The sequence below is a fragment of the Pimephales promelas genome, chromosome 22, assembly GCF_988280905.1.
Source record: "Pimephales promelas chromosome 22, fPimPro1.hap1.1, whole genome shotgun sequence".
In the NCBI taxonomy this organism is placed as follows: Eukaryota; Metazoa; Chordata; class Actinopteri; order Cypriniformes; family Leuciscidae; genus Pimephales; species Pimephales promelas.
Window position 1 is genome coordinate 14,709,360 of NC_142790.1, and position 23,306 is coordinate 14,732,665.

The 23,306-nt window shown below is 37.8% G+C and overlaps 1 protein-coding gene across 1 annotated transcript in view; it reads right to left on the reverse strand.

Moving 5' to 3' along the window:
• nphp3 (nephronophthisis 3) overlaps positions 1–22,933 on the reverse strand; it is a 29,619-nt gene extending 6,686 nt beyond the window's left edge. The window contains exons 1-24 of the mRNA XM_039666670.2: positions 22,836–22,933; positions 20,802–21,183; positions 19,152–19,277; positions 18,756–18,906; positions 18,295–18,447; positions 18,088–18,221; positions 17,852–18,012; positions 17,373–17,550; positions 14,948–15,022; positions 12,278–12,433; positions 10,987–11,090; positions 10,778–10,892; positions 10,014–10,157; positions 9,465–9,562; positions 9,269–9,371; positions 9,106–9,188; positions 8,403–8,541; positions 8,158–8,322; positions 7,838–7,932; positions 6,322–6,444; positions 6,050–6,239; positions 5,728–5,969; positions 3,484–3,559; positions 3,259–3,386 (exon numbers count right to left, since the gene is read on the reverse strand). Coding sequence (XP_039522604.2) covers positions 3,259–3,386; positions 3,484–3,559; positions 5,728–5,969; positions 6,050–6,239; positions 6,322–6,444; positions 7,838–7,932; positions 8,158–8,322; positions 8,403–8,541; positions 9,106–9,188; positions 9,269–9,371; positions 9,465–9,562; positions 10,014–10,157; positions 10,778–10,892; positions 10,987–11,090; positions 12,278–12,433; positions 14,948–15,022; positions 17,373–17,550; positions 17,852–18,012; positions 18,088–18,221; positions 18,295–18,447; positions 18,756–18,906; positions 19,152–19,277; positions 20,802–21,125 — 3,263 coding nt within the window. The 5' untranslated portion in view covers positions 21,126–21,183; positions 22,836–22,933. The remainder of the gene's footprint in view (positions 1–3,258; positions 3,387–3,483; positions 3,560–5,727; positions 5,970–6,049; positions 6,240–6,321; positions 6,445–7,837; positions 7,933–8,157; positions 8,323–8,402; positions 8,542–9,105; positions 9,189–9,268; positions 9,372–9,464; positions 9,563–10,013; positions 10,158–10,777; positions 10,893–10,986; positions 11,091–12,277; positions 12,434–14,947; positions 15,023–17,372; positions 17,551–17,851; positions 18,013–18,087; positions 18,222–18,294; positions 18,448–18,755; positions 18,907–19,151; positions 19,278–20,801; positions 21,184–22,835) is intronic.
• Positions 22,934–23,306: the final 373 nt, after the last annotated feature.

The following is a 23,306-nucleotide window of genomic DNA, read 5'->3' on the forward strand; positions in this document are numbered from 1 at the left end:
TCCTAAAATTGGTTTTCAGGTGAGGTTCATGGTCAACCAAAAGACCAGGGGTCATTGCTTGAGAATAATTTGCACTCAGTTGTAAATGAACAAGGGTTGTAAGCCATTCAGGACCAATCTGTTATTTACGAGTGTGCAGAAATACACTAAGCAACTGGTCTTGTGGGTATGGTTTTTTGACCTTTGAACACTGCCTTGATGCAAAAAATCTTTCTTGATCTTGAGGTTCCGAATTTTTTGGAGATATTGGGCAAACCAAAGCACATCATATGGTCCCAACAAATGACTATTAAGGGCCAAGAAAGGTTTGCTATAGCCGCGTTCCCCCCCTGGCGTGGTCCCTGCTGGCGAGGTAGTACTTTTTCAGAGTTCATGAACTTTCGGGGTGGGACTTGTGTGCTGAACTTGCTGATTGGTTCTTACCACGCTATAGAGAGCCTAAGTCCCGCCCCTCCGCTTCCGGCTCATGAGACCTTATTTCAGAAGAAAAATGTGAATGGTAGTCAATGGCAAGAGACAACTTATCTTTTTATTCCGTCTGAACCGTGCCCTCAATTACACATTTGATGTTTGTCAGTTTAAAAGATAATACTGAAAGTCAAAAACGTCGCAGTTTGTCATAAAACAGAAGAGTAACATTTAGTTTTATGTGAAAATCGCTCTATGAACTACATCTCCCAGGAAGCGAAACAACGAGTGAGATCCGCTGCTCGTGTGTGTGCAGTCTGGTACAAAACACTCAGGCATGACGGCGTAACGTTACGATTATAACGTAAGACTATAGAAACAATAGCTGTGTCTGAAATCGCTCCCTATCCACTGTATAGTGCACTATATCGGGTGTCGGCCATTTTGTAGTGGTGTCCGAATTCTGAGTGAACGACGTCATTCCCTACGTTCGTTCACTACTCTTACCCACAATCCTCTCTGATTTTGAGTGTACATCCGATGTACACTCGTTGGAGCGCCGGGCTCTGCCGTTACCCAGGATTCAATGCGATACGGCGATAGAGTGCAAAAGAAAAATAAAGATGGCGGACGGCAACACCGGAGGCGGCAACTTTTACAAATGTAAGTTTAACTTTTTATTAATTTAAAAAAAACATTTGTAAAGATATTGTGGAGCGAAATGATAGAGGTTAATTTGTTGGTACTTTAATTACTTTTTAGTCACTTTTAGTGCTGAAACTCTTAAATTTGCAGTTGTACATAACATAAATTGGTCGATTGTTCTCATATCTGTCAGCGTCCGAATTCGCTCACTCTTTTTCGTTCACTCTTTGCTGATGTAGTGCACTCAACTGCCATTCACTATATAGGGATTAGTGAAGGAGTGAACGAGTGAGCGGTTTCAGACACGGCTAATGACAGACAATAGCCTCAGTAAAGTTAGCTTCATTCATTGAGAGAAAATGTGCGCCTTTGGGGTTTGTAGTCTTTGTAATTACGTATTTTCACAGTCTTATACCTCAACGGTTTTACATCATATTTACATATATCTTTTAAATTGACAAACATCATATGTGTAATTCAAGGCACAATTCAAACGAGATCAAAATATTTGTTGTCTCTCGCCATTGACTACCATTCAATATTTTTTCCGAAATAAGGTCCCATGGTGGTCGACCGGAAGGGGAGGGACTTAGGCTCTCTATTCTTTTTGCCTGATGGCGTGCGCTCGTCCCATCCATCTCACGGCCAATGTCCGCTGATAACAAACGTCTACTTTTATATCTAGCATTACAAGCTTTCTGAATACACTTTTTGTTACCGTTTTGTTAATTACCTCATTAGTAAACCAATCGCACACAAAAGCAGCACAGCTTGAATCTCCTCCATACAAAACTCAAAACAAATGCGCAGGCTGGGAAGAGCAGTCGCACGCAGTTTAACGTCATCTTCCCGCCCCTTCCCGGTTTAGTACGCAGTGTAAACGCAGTAAGCAAGCGGTCTGGGGCAAAAAAAGTTCCTATGAAAAAAGTTCCTGGGACAAATAGTTCCTGGTAATTGCAGTGGAAACGTGGCTTATGATGCCATCTCAAATTTTGGGGAAGTTCTGCGGTGTAGAAAGGTCTGCGACAGGAACAGCAACCCTAAAGATTGTGATGGATTTGCACCCATTTATGACCGAACAAGAGTTGTGGTCCTACTAGACATGCACCAAACAGGATTTGAAACGGGGTCTCTGATGTGGGAGACGGACACACAAACAATGATGCTAAGGACCGCAGGACAAACAATGCAGCTACAACATGCCACTTCCTGTCATAAAAATTAACCCATCAATGAAAACAAACCAGCTTCTTGGCATGACTCAAATCAGAAGTCACCATGATGGGGATCAATGCTTGCAAAAACTGTAGTTTTGAGCCGTCCAGTGACCTGGGTTGGCATCACTCTTATTGCCCATGCATCGATGACAAACAAACAGAAAAATTGGACATTCCCATATGGTCTACAGCAGGGTTTCTACAACTCGGTCCTGGAGGGCCGATGTCCTGCAGAGTTTAGCTCCAACCCTGATCAAACACACTTACCTGTGACTTTCTGGTGATCCTGAACATAGATATCTATATAAAGGCTAGATATCTCATCCACGCTGCTGGCCAATGGAGGTCGACGTCTGCACCTGGCGGCCATCTTGTCACAGGCAGCTCGCTCAATCGTAACATTGTGTTAATGATACATGTACTATTTAAATAACCATAACTTGCTCAATTTTCTACCGATTTTCAAACGGTATGGTTTGTTATAAACGTCAGAGATGTAGCTATGACACAGCATACTTATGAATAATAAGTGTATAAATAAATAATCATCCAGATAATTACAGCCACGTTAATAACGTTTGTAAGAAACCAAACCGTTTGTAAATCCGTCAAGATTTCAACGAGATAAGAGTATTTGTGTTCGTGCTGACCACTCATCTTACATCAGCTTGCCTGTGACAAGATGGCCGCCGGTGATGACGCCTTAAGACATCTAGCCTTTATATAGATATATATGATCCTGAAGACCTTGATAAGCTTGCTCAGGTGTGTTTGATGAGGGTTGGAGCTAAACTCTGCAGGACATCGGCCCTCCAGGACCGAGTTTGAGAAACCCTGGTCTACAGCTAATGCTGGAAAAAACTACAGTTGAGAAGGAAATCCAACTATTTATTGCAAAATCCCAGGATTTCCAGATTGTCTATGATGTGTGGGAACCCTATGTCTTTTTTCGCATATACTGGTCAATATGAAATGATGATTTACTCACTCCAGGTTGTTCTGTAGGTAATAAAGCACTCCAAGCTCATTTAGAGTCTTGGCACAATCTGCCGAGTCTTTGCCAAGAGTCAGTTCCTCCAACTGCAGTGCCCGTCGCTTCAAAAGTGTGAAACCAAACTAGAGAGAACACACACAAGTTTTTCACTTCTCAGAACTCACGCTCCATTGAGTAGGACCAAATGCGCCTAAAAGTTACTATTTGGCCTTTACTCACCATGTGGCCCTTCTGTCGTGCCGTCTTCTGTCTGATCTTGACTGATCTCTTTCTCAACTTCTCAGCCTGCTCATACCTAGATTCAATTTAAACAGAATTTGTTTTGTATAATGTATATGGTTTTAATGTATTGAACCCCATGTTTTACTTATTCTTGAACAAAGGGGTCTAAAGGAATCTCTTCCAAACCATAGAGCAGCCTACTTTTATTTTTAAAGAAAAGATTAGCAGATAGTACAATTATTCTGCCTTTAAAAATGCCTTATTTTAACTAAAACTGAATGCAGTGTCATGTGTCAAATGTGCATTTAAGACAATCCCAGAATGCACAGCAAGGAAATTAAAGAACATTTTAAAATATACAGTTTAGGGTCAGTAGGATTTTGTTTCATAAAGGAATTAATCAGCAATGACGCATTCGAATGATCAAAAGTGAAACTAAAAGACATTCATAAAAAAATCTATTTCAAATAATTGCTGTTCTCTTCATTTTTCTATTCATCAGAATTCTGAAAAAAACGCATCACATTTTACACAAAAATATTAAGCAGGAAAACTGTTTTAGAATGATTTCAGATGGATCATTTGAGATTGAAAACTGGAGTAATGGCTGCAAAAAAACCAGCTTTGTCATTTGAATATTACGTTTTAAAATATATTCAAATAGAAATCAGACATTTTAAAATGTAATACTTAACAAAATTGCTGTTTGACCATATGTTTGCCCTTGGCGAGCATAAGAGACTTGTTTCAAAAACATTTTAAAAAATCGTATGAATTGAATATCATACAAGAACAATTTATATTAGCTATTTTTAAGATTTCCAGGCCTGTAAGTCAAAATGTTTAAATTTTTACTAGCTTTCCATGATTTTTGAATTCATTTACTGGCTATGTAACGAGTTTCAGTTTAATCATCAATTTCAGATAGGGTGCTGTCTAAGAAATAATTACCTAGACAGCGGCAGCTAACTAGATTTTGGAACATCTGTAATATGTGCATTCCAGAGTATGAAATTAAAGTAAGTGATTTCTAAGAATTGCTGTTGAAAGTAGATCAGACTGAGCACCACAACACACTTGTAGCCAATCAGCAGTAGGGGGCGTATACACTCATGATGAGGGAGGAGAGAGTGAGCAAGAAAGACTGTAGAAAGAGTGATGCGTTAGAGACATTACAAAAGAGAAATGGTCAGAGGAATATCACTGGAAAAGGAAGGGATAAGATTAGGCAAGAGCTTAAACATGTTAAGTTATACAGGAAATCGCAATGGAAGACGATTTCGATATATCTAAATATGTTTAGATCTTCAAAGTGAAAGGAAAAACTTCTGAAATCTCTGTGTAAACAATGAGTGACGTACACACGCAATCGATCACTTCCGAAAGGCCCGTGCCTTCCAATCACTCGGACGTGGCTGTGGTTACAAGAGGTCAAAACGATATAAATACTGTTCGTTTTCTCACACAAACCGCTCGTTTCTTGTCTTAGGCCATCAATGTGTACTTACATTTACGAGTCATTAAATCATGTTTAATTTGGACTTCTCTGTGCATGCTCGTTGAGGAGATCCCCATAGACTTCCATTATATGACTGACAGACAAGAACGAGTTTGACCTAAAAATATTAAAATTGAAAATACTGTGGAAACAAAGACACCTACATCTTGGATGCCCTTGAGGTAAGCTAAAACATATCAAAAATTAATTTCAAAGTGAACTATACCTTTAAGACGCATGTTAATATTAGAAAAGCTTATCAGCCCTGGAGAGACCTAAGCGGGAACGCCTGAAAACAGACACAGTGGTGGCTTTGTTTCTGTTCCTTATGAGAATAACACTGGTTTTGAGTGTCATCTCTGCAGCTGGTGTGCTGCATAATATAAATAACAATGAACTCTTGCCTGTATATACTGTATGTTAATTTTTTGCTCCTCCTTGTCGTTCGTTCATCATCTTTGGCGAAGCTCTATGTTGCTTCGCTTCTGCTATGATAAAGAGACATCTACACTTGCATTGCATGTTTGTGCATTTTGGAGGCGGAGCAATGAAGGATTGTTTGGATTGATTTCAAATATCAACAGTGTTCAATTATGATTCTCAGAAATGGTAAATGGTAAATGGACTGCATTTATATAGCGCTTTCATAGACCCAATGGCCACCAAAGCGCTTTACATTTTGCCTCACATTCACTCACTCATTCCTACACCGACGTGTAGAGGAGAAGAAAAGGGTTCTGTACTTGTTTTGTTTCTGGTAGAGGAGCGAGAGCGAGTCTAGTTCTCTAGCGACGGTGCTGTGTTCGGGGCCATAGGCATTTTCACAAATCTCCATAGCTTGTTTGTAGAACTGCTCTGCGTTTCCAAATTTCCTCCAATGGACGTAAACCCCAGCCAGCTGGTGCAGGGACTGAGCCACACTTGGGTGGTCCGGGTCCAGAGCCGTCTCACGGATCTCTAAGGAGCGCTGCAAGGGGGCCACCGCCTTGAAACAACACATTCACATCGTTTATACACACTTTAAAATGAAATACAGATGACCATCAGTCTTTTTGTCCGCATCACCTGGCTGAGCAGTCCCAGGTCTTTGAGGAAACGGCCCAGCGTCTCGTACAGGTTGGCAAGTCGGCTCATGCTCTGCTCACTCTCACATGTCTTCTCAAACTCCTTCAATGAGTCGAAATACTCTGTCGCCATCGAGCTCTTATCCTTACCAACAAACTGCCAGTACGCCAGCAGCTCTGAGAAATGACCCCTAAGAATACACATCAGATGTTATTTTAGACACATCTACAGACATACAGAAGAAAATATAGAGCAAGAACATGAGAATGCACCTCTTGTAAAGGTTTTGGGACACAAACAGGTTAAGCAGACTCATCTGGAGTTTACTTCGATCCTCCTGCTGCTGAAGTAACCATGGCAACTCATCAGCCACCCTCCATGTCACTCTGTCTTGCCTGAACCGTCAAAAAATATTTGACAAAACTATTTAAAATACTCTTTTTACCCCCATTCAACATGACTATGTACAATAATACTGACAATAACAATATCAAACCACAACAATGATTATGATAATATAAATATTATTTTTTACAATTTATTTAATTGAATTATTATTTAATTATCAAAATTAAATAGCTAACGCAATAATACAGCTATTGTACTGTAAAATAAAAATGTAATTATTATTGTATTATTATTATTTATAACAGTATTATTATTATTATATAATTTTATTTTACAGTACAATAATATTATAAACCAAAATGCTTTGAGACATGTTAAACACTTAATCATGAGGTACACCCTTGTAGATTAAGCCAGGATTAAATACACTACCGGTTTTAGATCAGTAAGATTTTTTATGTTTTTAAATGAAGTCTCTTCTGCTCACCAAGGCTGCTTTATTTGATGAAAAAAAAATCACAAACAGTAATATTGTGAAATATTATGACAATTTAAAATGTAATTTGAAAGCTGAATTTTCAAAATCATTACTGTTGCTGATTACACATCAGTTTTCAGTGTCACATGATCCTTCAGAAATCATTCTAATATGCTGATTTTATGCTCAAAAAAACATAAATTATTATTTTCAATGTCGAAAATAGTCGTGTACCATTTTCCCCCATAATTCTATGATGAATAGAAAGTTCAAAAGAACAGCATTTATTTAAAATATAATCTTTTCTAACATTATAAATGTCTTTACTGTAACTTTTGATCAATTTAACTCATCCTTGATGAATAAAAGTATTTTCGAATTTCTTTCCCCCAAAAATACAAAAATAAATTCTTACTGACCCCAAACTTTTGAATGGTAGTGATTAATGTTACAAAAGCTTTCCATTTCAGATCAATTCTGTTCTTTTGAACTTTCTATTCATCAGAGAATCCTGAAATAAAAATGCAAAAAAAAAATGTTTTCAACATGGATAATAATCATAAATGTTTCTTGAGCATCATATTATAATAATTTCTGTAGGATCATGTGACACTGGAGACTGGAGTAATGATGCTGTAAATTCAGCTTTGATCACAGGAATAAATTACACTTTAATATTTCACAATATTACTGTTTTTTTTTGTTGTATTTTTTATCAAATAATTGCAGCCTTGGTGAGCAGAAGAGACTTCTTTTAAAAACATTAAAAAAATCGTACCAATCTAAAACGTTTGACCGGTAGTGTAGCTTTTATAAATGTGTCTTAGAAACAAAACATTACTGGTGTGTATCTTAAGACAATACAATGATGAATTTGAGATATCAGTTAAAACAGCTCAAACATGCATTTTTGTCTGGGATTAAGCCTTGTCTGTGAAACCTGGGGGAAGAGATGTTCTTACTCCAGCTGTTGACTAAAGAACTGGATGATTTTCTCCCTGTAGGATCCACAGCATTTGCCCCCATCCAGAAACTCTTGGTTGACCGCTTCACAAGCCTGGAAATAACACACGGTTGCACATACATTACACCAGCACAAACCAGCTTCACTTAAATAGACTTTCAATGACCGTCAATGAAATGTGAAAGTGAGATCTTCACCCAACAAAGAAAGATCACAGTGCCATATTTAGTTTCACACACTGACTGAAATTCACCCATGTTTTGCCAAATTGTGAGGACGTTTTTTCTAAAGTTAGGTTAGAGTCAGAGCCATACACACCTGTGGGTGCTGAAAGCGAATGAGTCCACAGGCGTAAGTAATGATGAGGAGCCTCTCCAGATTGTAGAGTAGTGAGGTGAGAGCGGGAAAACTGAGGTCTGGGAACAGCTCCAAAGCCTCCGATTCACTGATGCCGTTGTGACTGGCACATACCAGGCACAATAACTGCATGAGGATAAATACAAATTAATAACAGAAAACAGTAAATTGTGCACTGAGGTGTTTTTTTGAGTGATTCAGGTCACCTCTTTCATGATGTTTTTCTCCTGATCCGTGCTGAGTGAGTCTAGAGCCAACTTCAGGCCCAGTCTGTATAGTGATACTGTGTCTTGACACAACGCACACTGCTGTAGAGTCATGTCCAACGTCCAGGAAGATCTGGAGCTGATAGATTCAACTTCAATCGTTATTTTTTCATTCCCGCACCACTCTATAAATACACTGACTTGCAAAAACTGATATACATAAAAGAGAACTGCATGCACACACAGTAGGGCTGTCGAACGATATAATCGGGATTAATCGCATCCAAAATAAAAGTTTGTGTTTACATAATATATGTGGGGGCACTGTGTATAATTATTTTGTATATACTGTATATAAAAACACACACATACATGTATGTTTAAGAAAAAAATATTATTTATATATAAAATATTTAAATTTTATATAATATAAATTATATAAAAATATATATACAGTACATACATGAAAATATTTCTTAAATATATACAAGCATGTGTGTGTATTTATACATATAAAATAATTATACTCAGTGCCCCCACATATATTATGTAAACACAAACTTTTATTTTGAAAGCGATTAATCGCGATTAATCATTTGACAGCCCTAACATACAGAGCCATAAATACAATACCAAAGAACAAATGTATTTTAAGTAGACACAAAATAACAAACTTCACAATAACAAACACACATCTACTTACTGTGTAATAAGTCTGGCCAGTAAAGAGATATAGAGTGCATTGCATGTTGCAGCTGAACGACAGTGTCTCTCCAACTTTTTTTCCTGTTTGACAGCAGTACAGACAGATACTCAAACGCCACATAAATAAATACCGATGAACACAGGCTGACATTAAAGTTTACCTGATCTTTAGTGAGTTTGAGATCGGTGTTCACACACTCTGTGCTGATGACACTCTTCACCTCTGTAGGATTGAGTGGGTCCAGGTGCAGTGTGGGCCACAATCTGAATAATTGTGTATGTTTGGTGATTGTCCTATGTACATCATTGAATATATTCATAATATCTGAAATCAATGTGTGTTTGTGCATCACTAACCTCCATGCCTGTGGGCAGGTCTCCACATTAACTGACACCATAACTCTCACGTTAGCAGGAAGAGGATCAATCAGCCACTTCATATGCCGCTCGGCATTCTGGGAAATACAAAAATGACAAACTGAATCATGCTAAAGGACATTATTCGATATTAAAATCTGGGCAGATGACAATATGCTGATATTTATTTTCATGCTATGGCAAACAACTGATAAATGGCTACCGGTAATTAACAAAACATTCTTTACTATTTTAGCCTAAATAAATGAACAACAAAATAAAGCATTTTAAATGGTAAAGTGAATTTAGGCAACATTAATGCACAGTATAATAAGTTAAATGACAGCAAAATGTAAAAATAGTAGGGAATAAGATAGATTGAAGCTAGTATCTATCTTATCTATGCAATTTTAGCATTATGTAAACTGTTATGACAACGTGACTGTGTAAATCAGTTGATTGTGTTTAGTTGTGTTTCTTTAGTAGCAGAGATCTCCAAACATGATCAAACCACAGCTCAATGAGGAAGTTAATGTAAGGAAGTGTTACCTGTATTTGGTCAATGGAGTCAATGATGATTATAATGTTGCCATGGTGGCGTGCGGAAAGTCTCTCTAGCCAGCGTGGGAACTCCTCGAGGATCTTAGAAGGGTCCATCGAGAGGCCGGAGATAGACCAGAAATGCTGGAGCAGCTACAGGGATGATATAGGTGGAAAAAGTAGTTCAGAGGAAAGTTTTAGGTTGAGTTAACTTTGTATAAAACCCTAATCCAAAAATCCAAACCCTTTACAGGAGACTAAAACCCCCACCAACGAAATCAGGTTAACCTTATTAAATGTTAGACTTCCTCTTTCTGCATGCAATGATGATGTGTCAGGGCTTCAGGTTGTGACAAGGCTGCAAGTATATTTCAAGAATATTTCATCAAGAATGTTTCATCGCTTCCTGAACTTCTATTATTGATTCTTCTGAATTACTTGCATGACTGTATGGATCTTGTGGTTATTTACAGACATGTTAACTGGAGGTTTTCAAAAGACTTAATATTATCAGAACATTTTACATGGCAATATTGTCACAGACAGACAAGCTTGTATACATGCATATAACCCAGGGTTTACAAATCTAGTGTAAATCTTGTAACTCACCCAAAACCAAATATGAACAGTGTGAAACAAGACAACCCAGGATTTTGGTAATGTTTGGGTAAAATTTGCAAATTGTAAAACAAAATTCCAGTGCCAATAGCCTCCAATACTGCAGACTGCATGTATTCTACAGTCTGCCTCTGTTCTTTTATAGTGTATCTCACCTTCACTGTGAGGCGTTTAATGATGAGCACAGGGTCTGTGCTGGTAGAGAGCGGACGTCCCGTGAAGTGATAAAGAATGAGAGTATTGGGAGAGTGTTTCTGCTGTAACTCTATCCTGCATAGAAATGACAAATTGATTATTGTGTGATAATTGACCTACATAAGTATTGTGCAATAATACCTTATATTTAGAATTAAGATGAAATAACCAATTAGCCAGTAGAAGAGATTTGCCCGATCCAGGTGCACCAGACACCAGCAGCGGTGGAGTGGGAGGAGGGGCAGCTACCATGTCATTGAGTCGGTCGACATACTGTGAAGAGAACCAATGCCGCATTCAACTCATAGCATTTACACTTTACAGTACACATTTCCTGCAATTTGTGCACAGTTTATTTAACATTCAGTTGCTCTGGTAATACTTTTTCCCATCCATATGGGTGTAGCACTTTCAGCTCTCATCAAATACACATTACACATTATCATATTACCTTAAAGGGATAGTTCACTTTGAAATACATTTTTGGTATGTTTTAGCTTACCTCAAGGGCATCCAAGATGTAGGTGTCTTTGTTTCCACAGTATTTTCAATTTTGAAATTTTTAGGTCAAACCGTTCTTGTTTGTCAGTCATATAATGGAGGCCTATGGGGTCCACCTCAAAGAACATGCACAGAGAAGTCCAAATTAAACATGATTTAATGACTCGTAAATGTAAGTACACATTGATGGACTAAGACACGGAATGAGCGGTTTGTGTGAGAAAACGAACAGTATTTCTATAGTTTTTACCTCTTGTAACCACAGCCACGTCCAAGTGATCTGAGGGCGCTTCTGTCTGCACAGAAAGTGCCGGAAAGTCCCGGAAGCGATCTCTCGCGCGTGTACGTATGAATTTGCGCTTATCCGGGAACCGTTTAAATTGTTAAATTGTTTTCTTTTTCAACGGTTTAAACATGATTTAAACAAATTCGTAACATTTTAATTAGCCGTCTTACCTACAATCTCTGTTCTGTGTAAACATTAAGTGACATACACGCACGAGAGATCACTTCCAGGGCTTTCCGGCGCTTGCGCAGACAGAAACGCCCGCTTCCTCAGAGTACTTGGACGTGACTGTGATTACAAGAGGTAAAAACGATATAAATACAGTTCGATTTCTCACACAAACCGCTCGTTTCGTGTCTTAGACCATCAATGTGTACTTACATTTACGAGTCATTAAATCATGTTTAATTTGGACTTCTCTGTGCATGCTCTTTGAGGTGGACCCCATAAACCTCCATTATATGACTGACAGACAAGAACGGTTTGACCTAAAAATATCAAAATTGAAAATACTGTGGAAACAAAGACACCTAGATCTTGGATGTCCTTGAGGTAAGCTAAAACATATCAAAAATTAATTTCAAAGTGAACTATCCCTTTCATTATATTATAATCACATTATGAGTGTGCATGTAAACTCAATAAATAATAAAGAAAATGATAGCGGCCATGCCTTCTGGAAGCTAAATTTTGCAGCAGCGCTACAGGCCTGCTGGAAAGCCTCGATCTGTTCCTGCTCATCATGAAGATCCCACAGCACATCACCAGAGTCTTCCTCTTCCCTCTCCTCCTCCGCCCCACTCTCCTCTAACTCCAATCCCAACAACTCCTGAAGACAGAGAGAGAATCTTTCTGTTGAAAATTTAGCAAACTTACAAGGAAGATAAGTTCCTCTTTCAGAACCTCAAATGGTGAACCACACTCTAAACAATGCATTTATTTTTACGCATACGCTGGGTTATTTTTAAAGTGTTTTTATTTCTACTTAGCTGTCGTTTTAATGGCTCAGCAGAGCTGCCAACTCTCACGCATTGACCGTGAGAGACACAATTTACCCTTTTCTCACGCAGACAAAAATTGTGAAGCAAAGAGGACACTGACAGAGAAGGTTACTTTTGATATGGAACAAATTCACAGCTCTCAGATTCTGTTAATTTTATTACAAAACTCTAACAATGAATATCGTTTTGGCGCTTTTAAATGTGACAGATAGCTGTAGCGCCTCAGTTCAAATGGCACGTGAACCGATCAGCTCTCTTCACTAGCCTAGTTAATAGTAAATAAACACAAATGATCAATAGGTGTGTGTTGAAAGATACAGTAACGTACCGAAATATACTGTATATGCATCATACATACTGTAATATAAGAGTTTTTCAACCGCAGAAATAGGTCAGTAAAATAGCTGGAGTAGACTACAAAGTCACATATCGTTACATTTACCTCAGGAAAGCCATTTTAATGACCATAGCATGCAAGTTGGCTAGAAAAAAGTATTTTATAATACATTTAGAATTAGTATAAATTAGTATTTTGCAAAATATGTGCACTAAATTACATATTATATTTTTTCCTTATATCATTAAAATATTATAAAGTTGTTGTAAAATAAAAAAAAAACTTCCATAACATATATTTTTTTTTCCTTTTATGGAAGTCAATGGGACCAGAAACTGTCTGGTTACTGATATTCTTCTAAATATCATAAAATAGGCTGAATGGATTCGAAAATGGTAAAACCCAACTGTTTAACTCTGGGGGTGATGTAAAATTAGCCTTCCCCCCCCCCCCCCCCCCAACCAAAAAAAAAGTGGAGTATCCCTTTAATGGACTAATAGAGTGAAAGAAAAGACCAAACTCGCACCAAATTGGGCATGCAGGCTGTACTATATAGGCTACAGGCAAGCAGATGGACAGATTATGACATAACTAAAGTAAACACGTAAAAAAGTTTCATGCTGAGCGTTTCCCAGTGAAATACTGGCATAAAGTCAACACTTGATGAATTAATTGTAACCCTTTCTCTTCTCTTATATAAACAGTATATATAAATATGGCTACATGTTGCAAACTCTATATTACACATCTCTGCAATATAAAGTTAAGGCAACTAAACAACCAAGAGAAATATATGTCTACCATTGGACCTGTACATCCGCATCGGGGGAATAACATTATAATCTCGTTCACAGTAGAGAAAGATGCATGTAGGCTGCAGAGGACTTCAGTGTCCGTGAAGACATGGATTTTAACATCATAATAAGCCATCATAATAATGACAATAAAATATACACAAATACACTTGAAGTCCCCGTGAACCGGAAGTTGCAAACGATTTTTCTCCAGTGCTGTGACGAATTTCTAAGTGAAACGGAATATTGAACAGAGGGCAGGGTTTTACTCTAGCGCTCCTCCTCTCCATCTCTCGCTCATAGCAAACTAACGGTTTGAGGGGAGTGGTTAAGCGTTTCCCCACCCAAGCTGTGAAACCTACGCCATCAGAAAAAGAAACCGTTCCAGACCGGAAGTAACTTTTCAGATTTTGATTAAAGATTACCATGGTAAAACATTTTTTTAATATATATATTTACTTGCACGGATTAATTGTTCACCACAAGACTAGTAATATGCGCTAACAAAGTAAATAGGTTCAATTTTGATTTCACGGGGACTTTAAATTGCTGTAGATTCGTTTTTATGAATGAATGGCTTTGCTCTAACTGTTGTGAGGTCAACTAACAGCAGATGGAGATTATGCTCGGTAATCTACTGCTTTTTCTCCGGTTCCTGGATGTTAACGTTGAATTTGCTGTCAAATTTGAACCACTGAATTTGTGGAAGCGAATTGTAAACAGTTTGAATATTTTGGAAGTGAAATATGAAAGGTGTATTATTGAATTTTTAATAATGAAAATGTGTTTGAAATGTATATTCACATCTTAAATATTAAACCATGCTAAATTTCAGCCCATAAAAATGCAAGCCCTAAAAATGCAATGCATTAAAATGCAAGCATGGTTAATTCAATGCACATTTTTTCAAGTAGTCGTGCAAAAACATTTGGCATTATTTAATTCCATATAAAAACCCATTCAAGTTCACTGTATAGTATTATCATATATCAAATATTTGTAAAATAGTTGGCTGAAACTGATAAGCAATGAGTAAAATGAGTAAAATGCTAAAAGTTTAAACCAATATCTGTATTGCCTGATATTTACCAAGTTTTAAGTCGACAGTTTCAGTTGACATATTAATAGTGTACAATCGGTGAGGGAAATTACAAGTTTCAACATGCTATTAACCAGAACACCAACTTGTGATTTCCTGTGTGTGTGCATACCTGTTTGATAATTCTTTCAAGTTGAGAGGAGATAAGAGAAGCTCCTTCCTCTACAGAGCCTGCATGATCCACTACCTGCAGACAACACGCAGCAAAGAATAATTGAGCAAATACAACTAATAAAAGTGAACTACACACCTCACAATATCTTACACCATTTTTGGAAGTAAAAAAGAACTGATCATTTTGAAATTTACAGTGAAAAGCCACAAACTGAAGTTTCCAGTGACAAGTTGTGTCACCACATTTGATGTTTTTTCGCTTTAATAATTATGTTTCTTCGAAGATTTTTGTTATTAGTTATGTTACATTTTATGTTGTTAAATTAATAGTTATATTTAATAGTTATTTTACAGTCGTGTGTTACCATGATGGTGTTTTGCATTTGTTTGCATCAGACAGTGTGCACCTTCAATATCTTAGTTTTTCTCTAAACTTGTAAAAAAGTATTGTGTGGCCTTCTCTTTACCACCAGCGTTTTTCTGGTGGTTGCCATATATGTTACAAAATACATTTGTATTCTGCTAATTCAGCAGAAAAAGGACTGCAGAATATACCGTATTCTGCAGCTCAATATATTAAGTTTTTATTTGGAAAAATACATTTCTTTTTTTAAGTATTTGCAATCTAAACAAAAAAAAAGAACTTTATTCAATGATTCTTAAAAAAAAAGTCACATTGACTGTTCACGGTCAAAATTGTCCAACTATATGAAATGAATGTAGTAAATCTCTAAAGGTTTGCATATTTTCTTATAAATACAAGAAGAAGGAATAAATGTTGTGATGTTATTTCAATCAAGAGGTGCATTTCAGTACTTTTCTTTTTAATTTTTTTTAAAGCTTAGAAGGGTTCAATATTAGCATCCAAAAGCTGGTATATATGTATACACTCACCTAAATGATTATTAGGAACACCTGTTCAATTTCTCATTAATGCAATTATCTAATAAACCAATCACATGGCAGTTGCTTCAATCCATTTAGGGGTGTGATCCTGATCAAGACAATTGATTTAAGCAATTTTGAGCGTGGCATGCTTGTTGGTGCCAGACGGGCCAGTCTAAGTATTTCACAATCGGCTCAGTAACTGGGATTTTCACGCACAACCATTTCTAGGGTTTACAAAAAATGTGAAAAGGGAAAAACATCCAGTATGCGGCAGTCCTGTGGGCGAAAATGCCTTGTTGATGCTAGAGGTCAGAGGAGAATGGACCGACTGATTCAAGCTGATAGAAGAGCAACTTTGACTGAAATAGCCACTCGAACTTACAACCGAGGTATGCAGGAGAGCATTTGTGAAGCCACAACACGCACAACCTTGAGGCGGATGGGCTACAGCAGCAGAAGACCCCACCGGGTACCACTCATCTCCACTACTAATAGGAAAAAAAGGCTACAATTTGCAAGAGCTCACCAAAATTGAACAGTTGAAGACTGGAAAAATGTTGCCTGGTCTGATGAGTCTCGATTTCGGTTGAGACATTCAGATGGTAGAGTCAGAATTTGGCGTAAACCGAATGGAAACATGGATCCATCATGCCTTGTTACCACTGTGCAGGCTGCTGGTGGTGGTGTAATGGTGTGGGGGATGTTTTCTTGGCACACTTTAGGCCCCTTAGTGCCAATTGGGCATCGTTTAAATGCCACGGCCTACCTGAGCATTGTTTCTGACCATGTCCATCTCTTTATGGCCACCATGTACTCATCCTCTAATGGCTACTTCCAGCAGGATAATGCACAATGTCACAAAGCTCCAATCATTTCAAATTGGTTTCTTGAACATAACAATGAGTTCACTGTACTAAAATGGCCCCCACAGTCACCAGATCTCAACCCAATAGAGCATCCTTGGGATGTGTTTGAACGGGAGCTTCGTGCCCTGGATGTGCATCCCACAAATCTCCATCAACTGCAAGATGCTATCCAATCAAAATGGGCCAACATTTCTAAAGAATGCTTTCAGCACCTTGTTGAATCAATGCCATGTAGAATTAAGGCAGTTCTGAATGCGAAAGTGGGTCAAACAGTATTAGTATGGTGTTCCTAATAATCCTTTAGGTGAGTGTGTATATATATATATATATATATATATATATATATATGTTACAAAAAAATCACCAGATGAATCTTTATTAAAATAATTTGAATTATTAAAACAAACTTCAAAAACATTAGAATCTTTTTAAGAACCTTAAAACTCTTTAAAAAATGTTTTTAGGATCTTCAAAAGAAACTCCTAAAGGCCAATTCACACTGCTCCAACGGAATCAACCACAACAGACACCTCCTTGGGTTTTGTCTGTCAGCGTTTTTTGGGTCTTGGAATGTCTCAGATGTGACGTACTGTAATCTGGTGATTGTCAGCGTCTGTTGGTGCTGTGTGAATTGTCCTTAAAACTATCAAAATAAATGTTAAACTATACCTTGAGTTTGGCACTTTTGTCAGCTTTGTTAACTCTCTCCAGCAGGTCTCTGGTGGCTGGACTGAGGGTGGACACCTCCTCCTTTTCTCCTTTTCTGTCACCCGTTCGCAAATACAACAAAAGAGGACGAGAGTCTGGTGTCTTAATAAACGCCTCCTCCACATCCTCTACAACACAACTAAAACAAAAAAACAGTTACATGAGTTTCATAGCAACGATAACATAAAAAGTGTGAGAAAGATTTTTATTGCAGCAATCTAAAGCGCACAAATCCCCTTTTGCTAGTTTAAGGATGGGAAAAATGGTCTCAATGATTAATGGGTGTGACGTGCAATCAGAGTGTAATTTCCCATTCCCTTTAAAAAAGCCAGTTGCACTTGCGCCATGGCAGATTGCTATTTACATGGCGGAATTTGCAAGTGGGAAGACTGAACACTTCTCCAGAGAGGAAACGGATCTGATAGGGCCCAGAGTGTCACCTGGATACTGAGGACTTCAGTAGCAGCACACACACAGAGCTCCTCTCGATTTCCTGCCTGCGTTCAGCAGCATATAGAGCAGCCTTCTCCTCAGGAAATGACACATTCAGGCAGAAATGGCCCAAACCCTCACAAAACCTCTGCAGCCTCAAAGAATGAGTCTGAAAGAGAGAGACAAATCCATGTAGCTAAACCGTGAGAAGGAGTGTATTTAAATAAGAGGTGTTATCCTGTACCTGTATAAAGGTCTGCAGCTCTGCCTTGGTCTCCTGTGTGTATATGAGGTAGCAGCGGACTGTGTTACTCCACAGAGCCTGAGAGACGTGAGGAGAAACCTGCAGCAGACTAGCCACGGCTGCATCCCAATCATCTGAAACACACAGGCTAGAACATCAACACATACACAAGCACACCTACACACACAAACACAGGTGCAAACTCACCTCTGCTGACATTGGCAAACGGCCCCTCCACGTCGATGAGACTGTGAGCAAACTCCGGACCTCTGTGTGTCTGCTGTAACTGCATCATACTGCCCATAGACGGCTCGCTGCCCAACACACCACCACTCCAGTCCTCACACTGCGTTCCCGCGGCTGCACACAAGAGTATAGCACTGGAATAAAAGCTTGAATGGTTCGATTTAAAGATTAGGTTTCAAAATAAATCTCCAATCTAGAGTTTTGTGAAATTATGCTTTTGTACTTTTTTAATAAATCGATGGATAGTTGTTGTTGTTTTTTTTTAATTAGACAAATAAGAGAACCTAAGAGTCAACTTCCTTTTTCAAAAACAAGTGTTGTCAGTGCGAGAAATCTACGTGATTCATCATAATTTCATTACATCACATCATCAAGTGTAAAAATATAGTTTCCATTGTGAAACTTATCAGTCACATTCTTACTGGTGACGGTGGTGTGGTTGTCGTCTGAATCCGAGTCAGCGAGATCATAAATCTGAATGCCTTGAGCCTGCAGCTGCTGAAGTTTTGACTCCAGATCTCGTTTAGCCCGCAGCAAATCCTGAATTTCCTTTTCTTTAGTCTCCCGAAATATCTGCCAGGGGATTTAAGGCAAAGATGAAGATGAAGGAAAGGTAAGGTAAAGAATCAAAGTCCCTTTCAAGGAAAGTCTGATTCGAGCATCCTATCTATCTGAATGGTGGAAAAACTGAAGACTGAAACAGCTATAGGCTAAATAATGGAAATAGAGGGGGCTTGGGCAGATTTAGAACTGTGCAAGGTACAAATGTCAGTTCTTACTTAATGTTCCTGTGTAAGAGAGAAGAGATTGATTCACACCTTAAACTGCCGTTTGACCTTGTCTCTGTCGTGCTCAAAAGTGGCAGCTCTCTCCATGGCTTGATACTTTGCCTCCAGGGCACTTTCCTTCTCTCGAAGAATCTTCTGGTAAGTCTTCTGAAGAGCCTGACAAGCATCAAAATGAAGGGGAAAACATTATTAAAAGAATTAAATTCTTGAAGTAAAAAAAGGTGGGGTTTTGGCGTAATCTGCTATAATTATTCATTAGAAAAACTACAAAACTGCCAACAAAACAAAAGTCATGTGGTGTAACCAACATGCAGAAATCTGCATTTAAAAAATGGTTAGATTTAAAGGAGTAGTTCACTTTTAAAAAAAACTTTTGCTGATAATTTACTCACCCTCATGTCATCCAAGATGTCCATGTCTTTCTTTCTTCAGTCGAAAAGAAATTAAGGTTTTTGATGAAAACATTCCAGGATTTTTCTCCATATAATGGACTTCAATGGGAATCAAACGGTTCAAGGTCCAAATGAGAGTTTCAGTGCAGCTTCAAATGACTAAACGATTCCAGACGATGAATAATGAATAAAAATAAATAAAAAAAAGTTTACGTTTTATAAGCACAAATGCTCGCCTTGCTCTGTTCTGTGATGAGCGTTTGTGACTCTCCTGTTCAAACTCGTTCATCAAAATGAACAAATCTTTTTTCGAGTCATGACTTGAAGGGTCCTAGATAAGACCCTTTTCTGGTGTTGTTTAAAGCCCTTTGAAGCTGCACTGAAACTCTCATTTGGACCTTGAACCGTTTGGTTCCCAATGAAGTCCATTATATGGAGAAAATCCTGGAATGTTTTCATCAAAAACCTTAATTTCTTTTCGACTGAAGAAAGAAAGACATGGACATCTTGGATGACATGGGGTGAGTAAATTATTAGCAAAAGTTTTTTTTTTAAAGTGAACTACTCCTTTAAGGTTATTCAATTGTTACAAAAAAAATGTATATAAACTTGTTTTATTTATTCAAGGTCTGAAAACTTTTTGCTATGACTAGTTGTCATTTTCTGCAAATAAATGCTCTAAATGGCAATGTTTTTACTTGACATTTGGTAAAAATTTTGTCAGTATTTCATAGAATAAAACAAAAATGTTCATTTTACTCAAACGCAAACAAAACATACTAAATCTAGAGAAACTGACAACTTTGCAGTGGTCTCTTAATTTTTACCAGAGCAGTGTGTGTGTATATATATATATATATATATATATATATACACACACGCACTTATAAATTCTGTATATAAATTTTACCTTGAAAAATAAATAAATTATTATTACCTATAAAATATATAAACCTTTTTGTAAAGATTAAGCTGTGTAAACTCAAATGCATAGTGTAGGGAAATGTACTAATACATTGTTATTCGATAGTTACATTTTCAGAGCCATTCAATTTCAAGAAATACATTATTTTCTTAAAGATAGAGTGAAAGTTTTGCAAAGCCATATTAAAAAACGAATAAAAACAGTGAATAAACAGAAAAATGAATTTAAACAGTATGTCTAAAAAGAATTTGGCATTTGTTTTAAACTAGATTTTGAAATTATTTTTCTTTATTACTTCGCCCACCGCATTTATTTGCCATTGACCCACATAAAAAGGTCAGATTATCTTATTCTCTCTCAAACCTGCAGCTCAGCACGCAGCCTCTTGTTCTCTTCATCTAGCTTGGCTTCTTTCTTCTGCATGGAGGCGATCTCATTGTTCTTGCTGACCCTGAAGATCTCATATTCTTTCCTGAGGCGCTCATACTCCGCCGCATACTCCAGTTCCACCGACCCGGTGGATTTGAAGCTGGCGCCGATGACACGAGGCCCGCGGCGGAAGGAGCTCCGCAGCAGACGTGCTTTTGGCTTCACCTCCACCGGTATCTCACATGCCTCTCCTCCCTCACCACCGTACGCATCCTCAATCACCTCACCAGGGCTCACCAGAGAGGATGCCGTACCCATAGCAACTGATGAGACGTCAGTCAGCTAGATCACTCTTCCAGAATGTGCATTGCTGGTTCTGTTGGACAAAGGAAACACTTTTAATTGTTAACTTGAAACTGTGTCCCAAAATAGTAGAGCAGCAGGGATGACAGGTCTTGTTTTGTTTTGCTTTATTTAAGGAGATATCATGGCCCAGTTTCACAGACAGGGCTTAGATTAAGCCAGGATTGGGCCTTAGTTCATTAAGTAACTTTTCTAAATGTGCCTTAGGAAAAAAAAAATTACTGGTGTTTTCTTGAGTCAAAACAGTGACACAGACATATTTTAACATAGCAAAATGGAAATTATTTTAATTAGACCCTCAGACTATTCCACCATACCTAAAGTTCATTTTGGTGGTTTGTCGTCTTATGTGAAGCCGTGGGTGAGAAATTTGGGTGTAGTTTTTGATGAATCCTTGAAATTTGAGAGGCAAATAAATTCAGTAGTGAAATCTTGCTTTTTTCAGCTAAGACTATCAAAAGTAAAGACATTTCTCTCTTTTAAAAATTTCGAAACAGTAATACATGCATTTATTTTTTTCTAGGCTAGATTACTGTAACGCTCTTTATGTTGGGACTAGCCACTCAGCAATGTCACGACTGCAATTAGTACAAAATGCGGCAGCTAAAAATGCGTAATCATATCACGCCAATTTTACACTCCTTACACTGGTTGCCAGTGCGCTATAGAGTGGAGAATAAACTTTTAATTTTTGTGTATAAATCTCTGAATAGTCTGGCTCCACCATATTTGTCTGCTCTATTGACTGAGCATCCTCCGTCTAGATCACAACGGTCATCAAACCAGAGACTCCTATATCCCTAAGTCAAAACTAAGGTCTAGGGGGAACCGTGCCTTTTCTGTAGTTGGCCCCAGACTTTGGAATGACTTGCCCAAGAGTGGCCTCTTCGTTATTTGTCTTTAAATCCAAGCTAAAAACACTTTTATTGGATAAGGCATTTAACACATGATAAAGAATTATTCCACTCTATCTCATCATCATATGGTTGAAGCACATCTAATAGTATTCTATTTAAATGTATACCTGCATTGTTGTTGTATTGTTGTTTGTTTTATGATTTTTTATTAATATTGTAAAGCACATTGGACAATGTAAATTGTATTTAATTGTGCTATATAAATAAATTACCATACCATACCATTTTAAGATACAGTGCAAGTTGCTTTCAGTTAATAGACTAAGTTACATCTCAAACATGCATTTTAGTCTGGGACTAGGTTTAGGCCTTGTCTGTGAAACTGGGGGTAAGTTAAATATCATATTTTACAGCAACTGCTGGGTATGTTTTGGTCTATGATTAATTCAGTATGCAAACTCTTGTTGTCATATAAAAAAATACAATTATTTCACCAAGTTAATGCTAATGGAAATATTTTCATAGGACAGTGGCTCAGAAAAGTATTTTAGACACCTAGGCTAAATCACACATAAAAAATACAAGTCTTTATAACGTTAACGTTACATGCGTATGGTGTCTGTCTCGCAATTTATATGGAGACGACAGAGTGAAGAAAAATTCTCCACCCAACCAAGCAGAGACGAGAACGCTAAACCAGGACAACACACATATCGATTTTAAGACCCAAAATATATAACTTATATCGACAACAAACGTTTTCATAATCTCTAATGGCATTTCAGGCATAAAGGTAAACAAATCATACCGATGCACACGTTTGATCCGCACTCTCTTCCTGACAACCGCGTTACTAGGCACGCCTTCTTCTACGGGGACAGAGTGTGACCAAAAAGTTAACCTGAAGCGTTTTGGTTAAGCCTCGTGTGAATAAAAACTACATACCTTTGCGTGTGTAGCTGCAGAGTAGACACATGGCGCTTTCAAGTCTTCCTGGGAAGTTCTTATTTATGATGAGGGAAATCGTGTTTACGACGTCAGGTGAGTTCAAGTCACTTTCGTTGAAGTGATGAGTTAAATTCTTCAGTGGCTTCTTCACTTTTTTGGTCTGATTCTCAAGGAAGGACCCGGATATGCTGTTACCATCACAAATGAAATAAGTACTTCATGTTTTTCAGGTAAGTATACCTGTATTAAGGTACAGACATCTAATCAAATGTGAAACAAGACTGGCCAAAAAAACGAATCTTTTCCCGAGTCAACTCGTTCATTTCGTTCG